Genomic DNA, 16,164 nt, shown 5'->3' with positions numbered 1-16,164 from the left:
ACAAAATATCAAACTTAAAAAGATGTAATAAAAATGTACCAAAACTATAAATTTATGGAAATTTTACAGCTTTAATAAATATATCTAATTAACTTAACCCGTGTTAATGTGTGTTCATACCGTTTATTTTATTTTTGTTTAGTCTCGTTTGTACCTACTTGTCTCGTTACCTTAATTTGTAAATTTTTGTTTTGACCATTGAATGTACTGTTTTAAAAATGTTAACAAAAAGTTTTTAAAAAAGAAGAAAAAAAGGAAGAAAAAGAAAGAAAAAAGATCAGATAACCTTTTTGGACAACTGCTTTATTTCAATTGGACGACTTCGGTGTTTAATTTTTCTGATTGGCTAAACTACAATCGATCATAAAGTTATAAAGACTATCAATGAACATGTTGGCGATAACATTGGTAACCGCTCAAACGTATTTGTATTTCATCTCGACGATTATGTAGACTGTTTGGTGACAGCAGTGTTTAAAAATGTCCCAAATTGCTTCGGCTCCTCAGTAAATATCCACCAATCAGAGGCCACGCTCTTGCGTGTTGCTAGGCAGATTATGTTAATATATGCAATGCAGCCATCTCTGCAGCTACCATTCTGAGGTAAGAACAACTACGCTTTCCACTAAATGTAAGAAAACTAGGAACTGGTTCACGGCCACCTGTGTAGCTCGACTGCTCGGTAGTGTTTTTGTTGACATATATTTAATGTGCGGGTCGTTTGGGCGCGTTTGTACCAGAAGAAAATATGCGTTTTTTCCTTTAGGTCTCTCGGATGTGGTTGTTGTTGTTAGTCCCACCCAAAATGGAGCCCGGTCTTCCTTGTACACAGCAGACTTGAAGGGCTGGGCTCAACTAGGATGGGGGCACGGGTGGGTCTACCCAAATAATTCGTGTCTTCACTGCTTCAAATCCACTTTTGTTAAAAATCGCTGAATGCGGTGCACGTCCTGGAGCCTGACAAGTTATGTTAAGCTCCAAGGTCGGCCTTACACCGGGACTATATGGCCGTAACGCTAATGTTGCGGTGCGGTAAATGCCCGGGTTTCTATAGCGCTGGTTTGTGTGGTATGGTCCAGTTGGGACTGAGAACCTGCGGGGTTAAAATAGGGGGGAATTGAATTTATTATTGATTATACCAACTAGATTCCTGAATGAGTTTACAGAGTTGTGGTTTTCCACGGTGGCTTTTGTTCCGACTCGCGGTTGTATTTAGACACCGTTTCCCGGGCGGCCTCGTGAGCAAACGTTAACCGCATTTTCCCTCGTACCCCCGCTGAGAGTCCTGTGTGACCGCTCTGCAACCGAGTGACATGCTGCTTTATTTTGGCGTGCATGTCCTGTCAGCCGGGCAAAACTGTGTCTGGAGACCCAAATATCTGTGTTGCAGCGTGCACGTGGGGTGAATTCAGGGCCACTTTGTTCGGAGATGGCTGCTGCAGTGCCTCATTGTTGCAGCCAAATAGCTACTGCCCAATATGACTTTGATACAGCTGCAACAGCAGATGCTCCATCATCCATTCACGAGATTACTCCAGACCATATGCACATTTATTCAGAAAACCACCACTGTTTAAATTTTCATAAAGCTGTTTCATGATTCTGTAAATGTTCACACCTCCTCGTACTGGAATAGCATTAAAATCCAAATGTAGCCTTCCATTATCTTACTTTGTATTAGTTATTGTCACCATGTAGCATTATTATTGTTATTAATATCAAACCAATCCTATTGTCTGTGTGCATTACAGGCGTCCCTGGCTGTCTCAAAATCGAAGAGACAGGTGACGTGGTTGGCGACAGGCCTGGCACTGTGCTGCCATGGAGACCAAGCAGGAGCCCTCCGCTGTGTGGAGTCAGACTTCTAATAATGATTCAGGCAACGGCACACAGGTCTGAAGTGTCCCCGAAGTGCTATATTAGAGTCAATATTTTAGAGGCAATAGAATAAGGTTACAGTGCATTTGATACATCAGTGGACAACTTAAGCATCTTATAATTTGTCTTTCTTACACAGTCACACTCAGCAGACACTCCCTCCTGTCCACTGAACCTAGTTTCAACCAAATCCCAAAATTCACCATCCATTCAGCTAAGATTATATAGAGTGCCTCATGCAATTGCCAGAAGTAAAAAATTAATGTTAGGCTATAATGAACTACATATGTTATGTTATGGCAATAGTCTGAAAGTCTCTTCAGTTTGTGTTAACCACAGGCCTGATTTTAGGCTTCTAACCCGTTAAAAAATACCCCATTGACTTTGAGACGAGGGTACCGGAGGTGCCGAAATGCTAATTTTCTGGGTTTTAGGAGTCATTGCTGGGGTACTCTATAGAGGGGTTTTTCAAGTCGTCATTTCTTTACCCTCCAGGAGGACATGAGAAGGACATAAATTCACCATCTCTTATTCAATACTGACATATTAAGTTTATGGAGGATTAATGAAGGGTGAGTCACATTCAGTGTGTAATGATTTTGCCGCTAGTTGAAAGCCTTTGTGTCCTGTTCACACGTGTTGCAGGTGCATTTTGAAGGCGGCACAGTGGCCCAGATAGTGTACAGTGGCGATCAGGCGGACCGGGGACAGCAGCAGGTGGTTTATACAGCAGATGGGAACTCCTACACCTCAGTGGAGTCTGCAGAGCACACACTGGTTTACATACATCCTGCAGATGGCACTCAAGTAAGAAGGGCCTTTATTAAAAGTAGAGACATTTTAACTGTTATCTGGAGCATTTAGATAACACAACATGCACTGATGATCAGGTGGGGTTAAAACAAAAACCATGCCTTTTATGGTAGAGTAACATGTGAACACATATTGTGAAAATTTAAGAAACGTCTGTCAAAAGCTTCATGTATTTTTTTATTTTTGTTTGTAAAATTCACAACATGCATGTGGCCCTGCAAAATATGCTCACAGCGCTGTATTACATTTTCTTTCAGACTGTATTTGCTGATCAGCCACAAGTTGCTTACATCCAGCAGGATGGTACAACGCAGCAGGTAAGTTTACCAAGTACTGTCGCGTCATTAACAAGCAATTTACCACCTGTTCTTTATTGAACCTGAAAGCATTGCAATTTCATTCATAGGTCACAGTTCTGCTGCCCAGCGGACAAAACATGAATGCTGCCAATTTGCATGTCCTCAGTAATGTAGCCGAGGCTCCCCAAGCCATCCTGGAGCCTGTTTCCCAGGTGAGAACAGAGTGTTTTACAAACAAGTAAATAGTATCTGTCTGTTCTTATGTTAGCATGCATAGGGCCTATAGTAGGAAAAGTTAAGTGGACACAAGCACAAATTGTTTTGTGATGTATTAGATGTATTAAAATGTATCCTCATCCACAATATCCTCTGCACTCGTTTGGGATGCCAGAACATACATACACGTCTAGAGTATATCCCCTGGCTACCCAGAGGTGAAGACTAGAAATCTAAGCTGAAATAGCCTGTAGTACTTCCTTGCCTCCAGCTAAGTCACTCTCACTTCAATTGACAACACTGGAAGCAGGAAGAACATCAGATTTTGCAGCTGCAAACTTGACTTTCTCAATCAATATAGTGAGCACTGAGGAATTTATTTATTCAATTCAATCAATCACATTTACCATCAACACTGATTGGACATCCACATAAAACGTGGTGAGTTTTCCCTTTAATTTGAGATTTTCACCACCAGTCCCTCAGGAAGAATATAAATGATTTTTTTCTTGACCTGACAACCACAGTATTTTGATGTGCTCAGAAGATCATACATAAAAAGTATCTAGTTGTCTAAAACTAGCCACGTATACATTTATTTATTCTTTATATACGTTTTGTTGCTTGTTGCATGTGAACAAGCCAAGCCTGAATATATTACCTTGTCAGCGTTTCCCTAACAAATGAATAAACAGAACAGTTGAGTGAATATTAACTCTGCGAAATGATCAAACACACACAGGAGCAGCTGTCTGTGTCCAACTCACTCCCTTCCATGGCTGACATGGGGGACCCCCCAACCAGTCCCCTCGGGGCCACGGACTCAACAGATGATTCTGACGAAGACGAGGATGAAGACTCTGAGATGGATGATTGGGAACCTCGTCAGCCTCAATCATTCAACCCTCACAGCCTGTGTGAGTGATGTTGTCCACGGTTGTAACACAGTCGTGGTTTGTCAGGAGTCGCTCATTCAGAGCAGACAGCAGAGGATGTTTGAGTCTTTTCTGTGTCTTGATGAGAAATAATGGTCTACTTATTACACTCAGCTCAGTGACTTGGCCTTCCCTCCTTGTAGTTTTTTTTTTGCTGCATCATTTAAAAACACAAATACATACTTGTTGATTTTACATACCTGTTGTGGTAATTTTTGTCCTGATGATTTTTCCTTTTGTGGCCTCTCAGGGTGTGAAGAGTGCAATTGTGCAAACTCCTCTGTGTGTCTGAAGCATGGCCCTCTGCATCCCATCCCCAACCGGCCAGTGATGTCCAAGGCCCGGGCCAGTCTGCCTCTGGTCCTTTACATCGATCGGTTCATGGGTGGAGTGTTCTCCAAGAGACGCATCCCAAAGCGCACACAGTTTGGCCCTGTGGAGGGACCGCTGGTTCCTCAGAGTGAACTGCAGGACCACTACATTCATCTCAAAGTAAATCATTGCTCTAAATGATTCATTTCTTTATGGTTGTTGATGAGCTCTTAAGTTGTGCATTTTTTATTTTGGTATTCAGCTGCACACAGAATTGTGACGTTATTGCTTTACAAACACCCAGAAACGAAAAGGACCAAATCTGTAGTTAAACTGTCCTAACCAAGAAAAAAAGGAAATCTGTTTTATAATTGAGAATGTTTGATAGGAAAGTGCTGAGTAAGTAGGAACTGACAAAGACCCTGTATACACAAGCATATGTGATTTAAGGTTGCTCTTTTTAAATCTGTCTCTATTTCTAATCTGTTTTTTTTTTTTTGCTTGTTGTGTTAGCTGTGCATGCTTGATGCAGAGAAAGATGGAGAGAAGTCTGACGACATGTGGTTGGACCTTTCTGATGAGGACAGCTGTAACTGGATGATGTTTGTGAGACCTGCTCAGAACCACTTGGAGCAGAACCTGGTGGCCTATCAGTACGGCTCAGAGATATTTTACACGACCATCAAAAACATTCAACCCAAACAAGAGCTCAAGGTAAGTCCCATGAAGTGCAGATGGTGTGTTCCATTGCGTATACAGTGTGCCAATTTATCCTGCTTCTTATATTGTTCTCTATGCTTTTCCACTCTGTGTAAAGCAATGAAACAAAGTCTATACTCCTGTATGCTCCCTGCCCACCACCCAACAGCAGGCATGCAAAGTTAGCAACTACCTGGTAAGGAAATCAGCATTAGTCAGGGTTCCCACGGATCCTTAAACAGTTTTAAAAGGCATTCAATTCCTTAATTGCCTTTAAAATGTCTTTATTGAATCTTTCAAAAGCCTTAAAAATGGTTATACACTGAAGTTAGGATTGGTATCAGTCTTTTTTTCTGATATTGCATGGCAAAAGCTCAAATTAATGGGTTATTTAAAAAAAAAAAAACAACAAAAATGTACCAAATGCCTCTTGCATTAACATCACGAAAGAGTTTTATGATACAATAAATATTTGAAAAATGAAATAAAATCCATGATGTCAGTGCATGTTTTTTATATTGGCTACTGAAAAATTAGTCTTAAATCCCACTTTTCTTAAGTTAAAGGAACCCTGATTAGCCGTCCACTGCAGTGTCCCCTCGTCACAAAGGTAGTAAAGTGAACAGGCTAACATTACCTTGTTTAAAACAGCTACTTGAGACTTAATCACTGATGATTTCCTTTAGATATAAGGATGAAGGAGCTTACTCAAAGATAAAATTGATGCTCTGGACATGCGAAAGTTTTCCTACCACTCATAATCAAATCCACTTTCAAAAATTGTCCCACCATCTTCTGATTTGACCGGACCTAATACAAAACCGTTGTTCTAACAGACTTTGAGGTGGACCAGATAGCACTGGCCACAGCAGACAGCTCTGTTTATCCGTGATTTTGTTTGACCAAGTAGTGCTAGCAAAATTTAAACAAACCCATAGTCCACTGCTAGAGTGCTTATTACACAAAGCGACAATGGGCATGTGCGAATTAAGGAGATGACAGCATAATTTCACACTCAATACTCAATTTTAGTGTCCACACTGATGCTCAGTAACCAGTTAGGAAAATCTGACCTTTAAAATTGTTTAAAACAAAAATCTGTTTTTAGTGACCTGAAACTAAGTTTCGCGTGAACAAATGGTCAGAAAGTAGAGGAAAATATCTGTTTACAAAAATATCTGTATAGTTGTAGACAGCTGCTCAGCCATAAGTCTGATATCTCATAACTTAAGAGCCAGATATTTAACACAGGAGGTTGAAACAAACCAGAGCTGAAACAAGAGTGAGTCATTGCCAATAAATAAATGATTTCTGAATAGGTCAGTGTAATTAGTGTTTTTAATGAAGTATTCCTCTGCAGGTGTGGTATGCGGCATCATATGCAGAGTTTGTCAATCAGAAGATCTACAGTGTTACAGAAGAAGAGAGAAAAGGTGAGCCTCTGCATGCAATACTTATTAAGCTCATTTAGCCATTACAGGTGTCTACAACAGTAGTAGTGGTTGTTCCTGGTCCTCAATTTCTGTTGTTCCTGTAGTGCTCCGGGAGCAAGAGAAGAACTGGCCTTGTTATGAGTGTAACCGGCGCTTTGTGAGTTCCGAACAACTGCAGCAACATCTCAACATGCATGACGACAAGTTAAACTCTGTTACCAGGTAAAACATTTTGTCTTCACCTTATTTGATATTTTCTGTTGCATTTCTACCGCATTTAAGCCCAAATTATGTGTTCATTGTTACTTTACTCTCTCAGATCCAGAGGCCGGGGTCGAGGAAGAGGCAGGAGGAGATTTGGGACAGGAAGAAGACCGGGACGCCCACCTAAATTTATACGTTTGGATCCACCAGGAGACGCTGGTGGGGATAAGACAACAGTAAGGGGCACATTAATACTTGCTGTGTTGAATAATCGATTAGAAGTTGATGGACTCTGTTGTGACCGACCTTTTTAAATATAACAAAAACGCACATCAGGAGTTATAGTGAGTTGCTGATCACTTCTTCAGGATTGTTCATGTTGATCTTAAAGAAGACTTGAGCGCCGAAATGTCATCATTGAAATAAAAGAAATACATATGGAGCCGAAGTGTGAGATGTTTGTTTTCTGTGACTGACCTCTTAACCTTTTTAATCAGGAGATGCTGGAATTGACGGAGAAGCCGCTGGAGGAGCGCATGGAGGGCGCTCAGAATGGGCTGAAGGTGGTGGAGATGGAGTCGGAGGCAGAGGCTGGGACTGAGACAGAGGGCCAGCTTCTTCCTCCTGCAGGGGAACCGGTCCCAGAGTCTGTCACCCCACCCTCCAGCACGGATCTGCAAGTTCCACTGAAGGAGGACCCCACACAGAGCAGCCAATCAGACGCCCACCTCACATCTCAGGACATGCGCCGTGCCAAGAGGATACGGGTAAGACTGCTGTGTTCACTGAAATGCAAGTGTTTTATTTGCAGTTATAGTGGCCGTGATTTGCTTTACAACAGTGTGTCTTTCTTCCTCAATGCGCACTTCGCCCAAAGATGGATGTGCAGGTAGGTAGGACATGGAGGAGGCAGAAAAACATTTGGTTCAAAGATTCCTTTTGTCATATCCCATGTTGATAATGTTCACGACATTTCAGGAAGTATCCCCTCCTGCACAAACCATTTCATATATCAACCTCTTCCCACGTCACAGCAGATCTATGTCACAAAACACTCTTCGGGTTTTCTGTTAGTAGTTTCTCTCTTTGTTTTATCCATCCCAGAATGCAGCACTGCAGCACCTTTTCATTAGGAAGAGTTTCCGTCCTTTTAAATGCACCCATTGTGGCAAGGCCTTCCGGGACAAAGACAAGCTTGATCAGCATCTGCGGGTCCACGGCCGGGACGCCTATGCCTTTTCCTGCCACATTTGCAGCAAGAGTTTCATGAGTGACTCGGCCCTGGAGGACCATCTACTGGTGCACACGGAGAACCGCTCCTACTCTTGTCTCTTATGCCCAGAGACCTTTGAAAGGCTGGACCTGCTCAAAGACCACGTAGGTGTGCACGCTGTGGACGGCTGCTTCACATGCCCTTCCTGCAAGAAGACGTTTACTGACTTTATCCAGGTTAGTAATAAATGTCTTGTCTAGTGATTAAGTTAGAACTGAGCAAAAGTTAGGTAGAAATGGCCAGACACACCAAAATGACATCAGAGAAAAAGTGGCAATGAAAGCCCACTGCTGTGTTGCCTCATGTCGCTGGGTCTTAGCTAAAAACTTGCACATGAAAACACCAAACCGACAGCCAACCCCCCATACCAACAGATGGTGGTGGTCTGTATTCATCATTCAAAACGGGAAACCGGAAGACTGCCATGGGGCTAGTTAGCCAGTTAGCACATTAACAATACAATCAAATGTTAAAAGAACAAAGCATGGTTACTTCACGGCAATGAACAACATTAACAACCACAAAATGTTTCGGTGAAAGAGCTCAATGACAGAAGAAAAACAGTCTTCCCTCATATAACAAGTTTGTTTCAACCTCACTCCCTCTTGACTTAAGCCCTTTGTTTACATTTTTCACTTCTATTGTGCTGAACTGAACTGTGACGAGGGCCGCTGGCACTTGCTGTTAGCCCAATGTGGACTGACGGACGACTGTCAACTTGGTGTGTCATGGCCTTAAAATAAGAAATTTACACATTTACTCACGTTTACATACATTTACCATGTTCTCCTTAGGTGAAGAAGCATATCCGCTGCTTCCACTCAGAAAAGATTTTCCAGTGCCCAGACTGTGAAAAGGCCTTCTGCCGGCCGGACAAGCTGCGTTTGCACATGTTACGCCACTCTGACCGCAAGGACTTCCTGTGCTCAACATGTGGCAAACAATTCAAGGTGAGATGAATAGATAGAGCATTGCAAGATAACTGTCGGTAGTATTAGTTTCTAGCTTTGTGAGCTCTTGTGTGACAATTGATTTCCTGTGGCATTAAGAGGAAAGATAAGCTGCGGGAGCACATGCAGCGCATGCACAATCCTGACAGAGAGGCCAAGAAGGCTGACAGAATCCACCGCTCCAAAACCCTCAAACTGAAGGTGCCCACCACTGACTTTGAGAGCTTCATGTTCAAATGCAGAGTGTGCATGATGGGATTCAGGCGCAGAGGCATGCTGGTGAGCAACAGCTTACAGAAAGCTTTTTTGTTTGTTTAAATTGAACTCCAGTACACTCAGCTTTATTTTCCTGGTTACAGGTCAATCATCTGTCCAAGCGTCATCCAGAGATGCGTATTGATGATGTGCCTGAGCTCACGCTGCCAATTATCAAGCCCAACAGGGACTACTTCTGCCAGTATTGTGACAAGGTTTGTTTTTCCCATCCTGCCATATGAACTTTTAGTTTTGGAGAAGACTTTCATTGGCATTCGTTATCCATGTTATTTCATTATTTATCAAAAAATATATGTAATATTTATCATGAAGTTCATGCCTTGAATAATACTTGCAAACTCTGCCTCACCTCAAACTCTCAACCTGAGCTTTCAGTATGATAATTAGGAATCGATCTGATGGGCTGATATCTCTTTAGGTGTATAAAAGTGCCAGTAAGAGGAAAGCACACATACTGAAGAACCACCCTGGGGCAGAATTGCCTCCCAGCATCCGTAAGTTGCGTCCCGCTGCTCCCGGTGAGCCAGACCCCATGTTGAGCACACACACACAGCTGACTGGCACCATCGCCACTGCACCGGTCTGTTGCCCTCACTGTGCCAAACAGTACAGCAGCAAGGTCAGTATGAAGCTCTGTCAAAGATGTTATAAATATTTATACAGGGATTGATTCAAGCTCTGTGTTTGCAGTCTTTTACAATTTTATGCTGTGTCTTGGACAGTCCAAGACCCCAACTGATAACTTTCTGTTTGCTTGTATCTCAGACTAAGATGGTTCAGCACATCAGGAAGAAGCATCCAGAGTTTGCCCAACTTGCAAACACCATCCAGACTCCACTGACTACAGCTGTCATCAGTAGTGCCCCTGCTGTCATCAGTGCAGATGGTACCACAGCTGAGGCTGTAGTGGTAAGAAACTGTTCATAACATACATGTTGAGCACCAACACCCAGTGGTTTTTTGAAAACTAATATTACAGAAACAAAAAAGTGGTAATAGCAAAGAACAAAGCTACATAGTGCAAAAAAGAGTTATAAATTATAGAAAACTGGACTCAGTGCAGCAGAAACAAGACAGTAAAGAAGACAGATAGAAAGAAGTGTCAACTGATACATACCAGATATTATAACTTAATGATTTATTTCCTTTACAGACCACAGACTTGCTGACCCAGGCCATGACGGAGCTTTCTCAAACACTGACCACAGACTACCGCACAGCACAGGGAGACTACCAGAGAATCCAGTACATCCCAGTCTCTCAGGCAGGAGGCAACCTGTCTCAGCCACAACACATTCAGCTGCAGGTGGTGCAGGTGGCTCCGGTAAGACCCAGGATCTGATCTGAGGCCTAGATTTTTTAATTTTTTAATTTTTTTTATCGTATGTATCTGGGGAAAGCTGACTGAGCAACTCAACAACATCCTGCTGCACAATCACAGTTATATACTTTGATATTTGGTAACTCACCGATAAACAAGTAATAACTTTTTTTTTAATAAACTAATTCATTAAGTTAGTTGCTTAGCAAAAATGCAAACCATTCTATGGTTCCAGCTTTTAAAATTTGCTGTTTTTTTCTGGTTTATGCTCATGGTACACTGTATATTTTTGAGTATGGGGCTGCTGGTCAGACAAAACAAACAAATGTAAATATTATACCTTGTGCTATGGGATTTTGTGATATTTTTTCTACCATTTTTGATGCTTAAAATAACCATTATCCACATTGAACATTCTTACTGCTATAGCATGTAGGCTTGAAATGTTTCAGCAGGTGAACTATATTTTATTTCCTGTTGTATTTTGAAAATATAGTTTGCAGGTAAAATATTTGAAGTAACCTGTTTTATTTAGTAATATTTATAAAATAGTTGTCTTGTGGTGTATTGACTAATGTGGAAAACCGTAAATAATAGTTGTTTTCTGTGTTTATTATAGGCTTCCTCCCCACATTCTCAGCACCAGACAGTAGATGTGAGCCAGCTGCATGACCCTCATGGCTACAGCCAGCACTCCATCCAGGTACAACACATCCAGGTCAACGAGCCCTCAGGCACTGGACAAGGAGCCACCCAGGTAAACCTCAATACTCCATAATAGTCATCATATTTGAACATAAAATAACATACAATGTGGGACCCATAGTGCTAAGTTTTATAACAAAATACGAACGAAATATCTCTTCACTCTCTTCCAGGTCACTGGTCAGTCTCTAAGCCCCACCTCCCAGCAGCCCAGTCAGGAACTGAGCCCCACTCAGCTGACCCCTGTGACCTTAGCTCAGAGCCAAACTCTGCAGACCAGCAGCACCCAGCAGCAGCAGGGGACTGTACAGCATGCTTACATACCCGGGAACTGGAACTACCGAGGCTACTGTGAGTCACACACGTGCTCCCATATCGTCTAGTCAGACTCTATGTCTTGATGGCTCTATACGCTCTGATAAATTTCTTGTCAGGTTAATATGTTAACCTCTTACTGTAGCAGCGTCTGAGATCCAGATGATGGCTCTACCTCACGCACAATATGTGATCGCAGAGGCCAGCACACCTGTATCTGGAGTGAACAGCAACCAGGTGAAAACGGTGAGTGAATGCTGTCTGATACCTGTTAGATGAAAGTGAGAAGTACATTTTGGCTGTGATAAGGAAATCACTGATCACTGTGTTGCAGTTTTATTTTTACACCCATGTTCTTATAAGGCTAACACTGCAGCTGAAAGTGTTAGACCTCCAGACAAAAAAATCAAAAGGGTTAATAAAAAGTGACAATGGCTATAATGATAGATGGCTACATGGATATGTAGTAAGAAGAAGGTCCTGAAGCTGACACCTACTTGGGAATTCTTAACACCCCTGTTACAACAAATAAATCTTAGTTTGAATAAATGAAAAAATGGTTTGCTTCACACCAGAATCTTCTTTAAATGTATCCCAGCAATTTGTATTCTGTATATTTGTTTACTGTATACTTACTTTAACTCTTTAGCTATATAAGATGTATATGGTATTTGCTCACATGATGTGGCTCCATGATTGCACATCAGTCTCCTTACAGATGACTGAGCTTGATGAAGCACATGTAAAATGTTTTGTTCAGTACTTGTGAAAATGTAGAAAAAAATTGTAAGCCGCATTTACATTGCCTGTTCAAGGCAGGAATATAACACTGTTATGCCGCCTCGCTATTCTGTACATAATGTCCGATCGCGGAAAGGGGGGACAGAATGGTTTCGCCATTGAAGCGGGAATGGAAGTAGTAACAGCACTGCAGTTGTAGCAAGAAGTGGCTAATACAAAGAAGAAGAACAGCAGCCACAAATGTACACAAACTGGGAAAACAATGACATTCAGGAGCTTGTTAACCTCTGAGCAGAGGACAAAGTCAGCCGCCAGGGATGGTAAATGATTGTGATTGACATGTTCTGCCTTTGTTATTGTTAAGAAACGATGCCAACGCACATATGTCATAGAGGCTGACGTTGTTGTGTTAGCTGTCACGCCTGTCGTACCTCTGATGGAATCTGGATGCTGAGATGCAGTGTATAATCACACACTGCAGCTGGATGTTGCCGCTGTCCTTTGGTTCTGTGTAAAAATGCAGGGGCGATAAAAAGAGGGGACTTTGTTGTGGCCCTAAATCGTAATGTCTGTGTAAAAGCGGCTATTGTTTTCCTGCATATACATCTTTTTGAAACTTTTGAGTATGGTGCTCAGATGTGAGGTAGATCCTTGACCATTTTGTTTTAGATATTTACCATTGTGGCTTATTGTATGAACTGAACGTCCATTTGTAGAACTTAAATTATCTCATCCTTGTCCTCTAGACACACTACGTTATCTCAGAGGGTCAAACTGAACTGGAGACCAAACAGGCTGTTCCTCAAAGCGCAACCCAGGCCCACACTGAACATCTGGAGCAACAGCCGACCAATCAGCAAGCCACCACGCAGTACATCATCACCACAACTACCAATGGCAGTGGCACTAGTGAAGTTCACATTACAAAACCCTGAACTGTACACTGGTAAACTCTGCAAACCCAGCGCAGACCCACCGACTGATCCTGCATGTATACCTCAGCAGCTTGTATGCACATTAATGAACAAACACACAGTCATATGCACATGGATACAGACTTGTGTACATACAGAGCTGAAACGGGGATGAAATGATGACCAGCACAGTTTTATGTGTCTGTAAAGTGTTAAAGTACAAGCTGCCAGCCAGAATTTTGTGAAAAATAAAGTTAGTAGAGAAGAATGCAAAGTTTTGATTTTGAACAGAACATGTAAACTACAGAACATGTAACACACAGTAAGACAAAAAAGTGAACCCTTATTTTAAATACACAGCACTGAAAAACATTTTGAGTAAAGCTGTTGAAAACAAACATATCATAGTATCAAATACAGGGTTCCTGAGCACGTTTGGAAAGTATGGACAATTAAAGCGAGAATTTTAAGGTCTTGCTGTATGAGCTACTGGAGTCTGAGGTGGTGGAAAAGCTTTATTGCTCAGTCCTTATACAGATTTGAGTGCCCATTTTACATATTTGTAAAGTTACAGACATTTCTTAAAGTGTAGTATTTGTAAATGAAATTTTGGAAAGTAATAGATCAGAGAAAGAAAGAAAATATATGAAAATACTGTATAAATCAGTCCTGTGATTGGCTTTCCAAAACAGGTCACGTTGGTTTCTGTCCAGCACAGCATCTGTTATATTGTAAGTTACCAGATTGTCTCTTATATCTTATGTGATTTGTCTTCATGGATTTCCTTTTGAGAATGTCACAGACATCTGCTTTTATTTATGTGCTGGATTGTCCTGATTTCCCCCAAAGCTTTTTTTTCATTGCCATGGTCACAACTGCAACACTTGGGTTTTTATAGTAAAATTCTGAAAAACAAACATCAGTTCCTCTCTTTCACAAAGATCACAGTTTTCATGGATACAGTGGACCTAAAACTCTGGGATAATTCTTTTTTTTTCTTTTTTCTCCCCCCATGTATCTAAAAGGTAATCATTACAGATTGAATGGCACACCCGTGGCTGGATAGGGTCAGAAAATACGCTTTGTTACATCTGTAAACACATCCAACAGTGATGTCACTCAGTCATGGAGTACACCTGTATATCACTGCAGCAAGACGTGAAGTTAAACCACTGGAGGTGACACGATTCAGACTTATGAGAAACATTAAATTTTCCTCAAACTTTTTTAAAATTTTTTTTTTTAAGTTTTTGAATTGGGGTTACTTTAGAAACCAGTACAGCAACATAGCACACTTGTGATTAGTTTTGTCCTAACTGTACCAAATACAGTATGTGTTAATGAGTGTAAGTTAAAGTTAGAGTAATTTGGGGACACCATCACAGGTTTGCAACTGGACAGCTTAGGAGCTCAACATGATGCAGTGTTACAGGGTGATGACACCTTATGCTACTGTGGTAATCTATTTATCACCCTATAAAAAATATATTAAGAATTTCATTTGGGAATGATACTTTAAGGACAGCATAGTATCTTAAACACCAATAAGGGATATCGTCATTCAGCACATTGCATGTTTCCTGCACAGTTAAGTGAGAAAGCCTTGTGATCGCAATAACCAACTTAATTTTACATGAGCAAGGCATGTCTGGTGCTGGAGCTTATCCTTTAAGTGTTAAAGTATTCTTCATTAGTTCAATAAATTCAACATGATGACGACACAGGTTAGTACATTAACGCTATTGTAAAATGCTGTTCATGTGCCCATTATTTTTATTGGTCTGTAAAAATAGACTTGTACAATGTGAAATGTTGTGAGAATATTGAGAGTTTGATCATGTAAAGTGATGATTTTGTCCTTTTGTCCATGCATTGAGATTAAATTATTTTATATCTTCACATTGTGTTTTCAGTTCACTTCATTATGAATGTGTTGGACCCAGGAGCAAGTGGTGCCCAAATAATTTCATAGTGTCTTTTCGGGTAAATTTTCAGATTAACTGAAGCTTGATTTGTCTGGCATTGTCAGTCATTCTGGCTCTCACTGCTAGGAGGCAGCATAGCCACAGAAAACAAATTTTACATTAGTGATGCTTAACTTCTGCCTACCAACTATTTTTGTAATTTATATGTGAATGAGGTGTCAGAGTGCATAAAATGCATCAAAATGTGATGTGCATTGTAGTGTCAGACTCATTGTATATTTGTATTTTACATAGCCTATTAGTTTGATTGCATTGTAGCATAAGGCACACATACTTATATTTTTAAATATTTATATACTACTGCTTATTGTTTTACTATTAGTGTACTTCTATTTTACATTTTATATTTTTACATTATATGCTTATATGCTTTTGTTACAGAGTGACTGTAACAAACCACAGTTTCCCCCCAGGGATCAATAAAGTATTTCTGACTCTGATTCTGAAAATAGAGCTTGTTAAAAAAAGAATTGCCAAAAAATCCTAGAAATTGGCCCCTTGAGTCCTGTCTGAGTATCCCCGTACTACAAAATCTTACTAATACTTTATCATTACATAGAAAACAGACAGGGTCAACCACAATTATTTATGGGTGTCAATAATTTAAATTAAAATGGGCTCCCTCATATGTAAACTTCTCTCTGGTCAGGAATTTAAAGCTTTCAATTAATGATTCCAACAGGTTGTTTACTGGGTGTGATCTAAGAATAGAAGTGACTGTTGCTGAAGTGGTTGTTGGCTTCAGGTGTATCTGGGCGGAGCAGGGCTTGTCCTCCACACAATTGTGATCAGTGTGTTAAACACATTCCTTCTTCGATGGAAGGTGAGAAATGGAAAAAGCCACTGCCTAGATAAAATGAATCTTCCAGTAGAACCAGTTTAACATGCTTTTCAT

At 40.9% G+C, this 16,164-nt stretch overlaps 1 protein-coding gene across 4 annotated transcripts; it reads left to right on the top strand.

Moving 5' to 3' along the window:
• Nucleotides 1-683: 683 nt before the first annotated feature.
• prdm10 (PR domain containing 10) lies at nucleotides 684-14,462 on the top strand. Of its 4 annotated transcripts, none has more exons than XM_042486754.1 (24): nucleotides 684-872; nucleotides 1,752-1,893; nucleotides 2,524-2,685; nucleotides 2,949-3,008; nucleotides 3,098-3,202; nucleotides 3,949-4,123; nucleotides 4,392-4,633; nucleotides 4,967-5,167; nucleotides 6,513-6,585; nucleotides 6,690-6,807; nucleotides 6,905-7,025; nucleotides 7,287-7,556; nucleotides 7,667-7,678; nucleotides 7,894-8,238; nucleotides 8,857-9,012; nucleotides 9,112-9,291; nucleotides 9,372-9,482; nucleotides 9,707-9,907; nucleotides 10,054-10,197; nucleotides 10,442-10,612; nucleotides 11,229-11,366; nucleotides 11,488-11,665; nucleotides 11,778-11,875; nucleotides 13,117-14,462. In XM_042486754.1, the coding sequence occupies exons 2-24, from the start codon at nucleotides 1,822-1,824 to the stop codon at nucleotides 13,303-13,305; spliced, it is 3,522 nt and encodes a 1,173-aa protein (XP_042342688.1). In that variant the 5' UTR covers nucleotides 684-872; nucleotides 1,752-1,821; the 3' UTR covers nucleotides 13,306-14,462. The 4 variants fall into 4 exon arrangements, with proteins under 4 accessions (XP_042342688.1, XP_042342687.1, XP_042342691.1 ...); XM_042486753.1 differs by having other exon boundaries at nucleotides 11,775-11,875; XM_042486757.1 differs by lacking the exon at nucleotides 7,667-7,678.
• The last annotated feature ends 1,702 nt before the right edge of the window (nucleotides 14,463-16,164 follow it).

Source organism: Plectropomus leopardus, chromosome 5 (assembly GCF_008729295.1).
Source record: "Plectropomus leopardus isolate mb chromosome 5, YSFRI_Pleo_2.0, whole genome shotgun sequence".
Taxonomy (NCBI): Eukaryota; Metazoa; Chordata; class Actinopteri; order Perciformes; family Serranidae; genus Plectropomus; species Plectropomus leopardus.
The sequence above is the reverse complement of the archived record's forward strand: the minus strand, read 5'-3'. Positions and strand labels throughout refer to the sequence as shown.

Coding starts and splice junctions, on each gene's coding strand:
- prdm10 (XM_042486753.1), top strand. CDS start 1,822: ATGGAGACCAAGCAGGAGCCCTCCGCTGTGTGGAGTCAGACTTCTAAT. Junction 4,124..4,391: donor ATTCAACCCTCACAGCCTGT/GTGAGTGATGTT, acceptor GTGGCCTCTCAG/GGTGTGAAGAGTGCAATTGT. Junction 6,586..6,689: donor TACAGAAGAAGAGAGAAAAG/GTGAGCCTCTGC, acceptor TTGTTCCTGTAG/TGCTCCGGGAGCAAGAGAAG.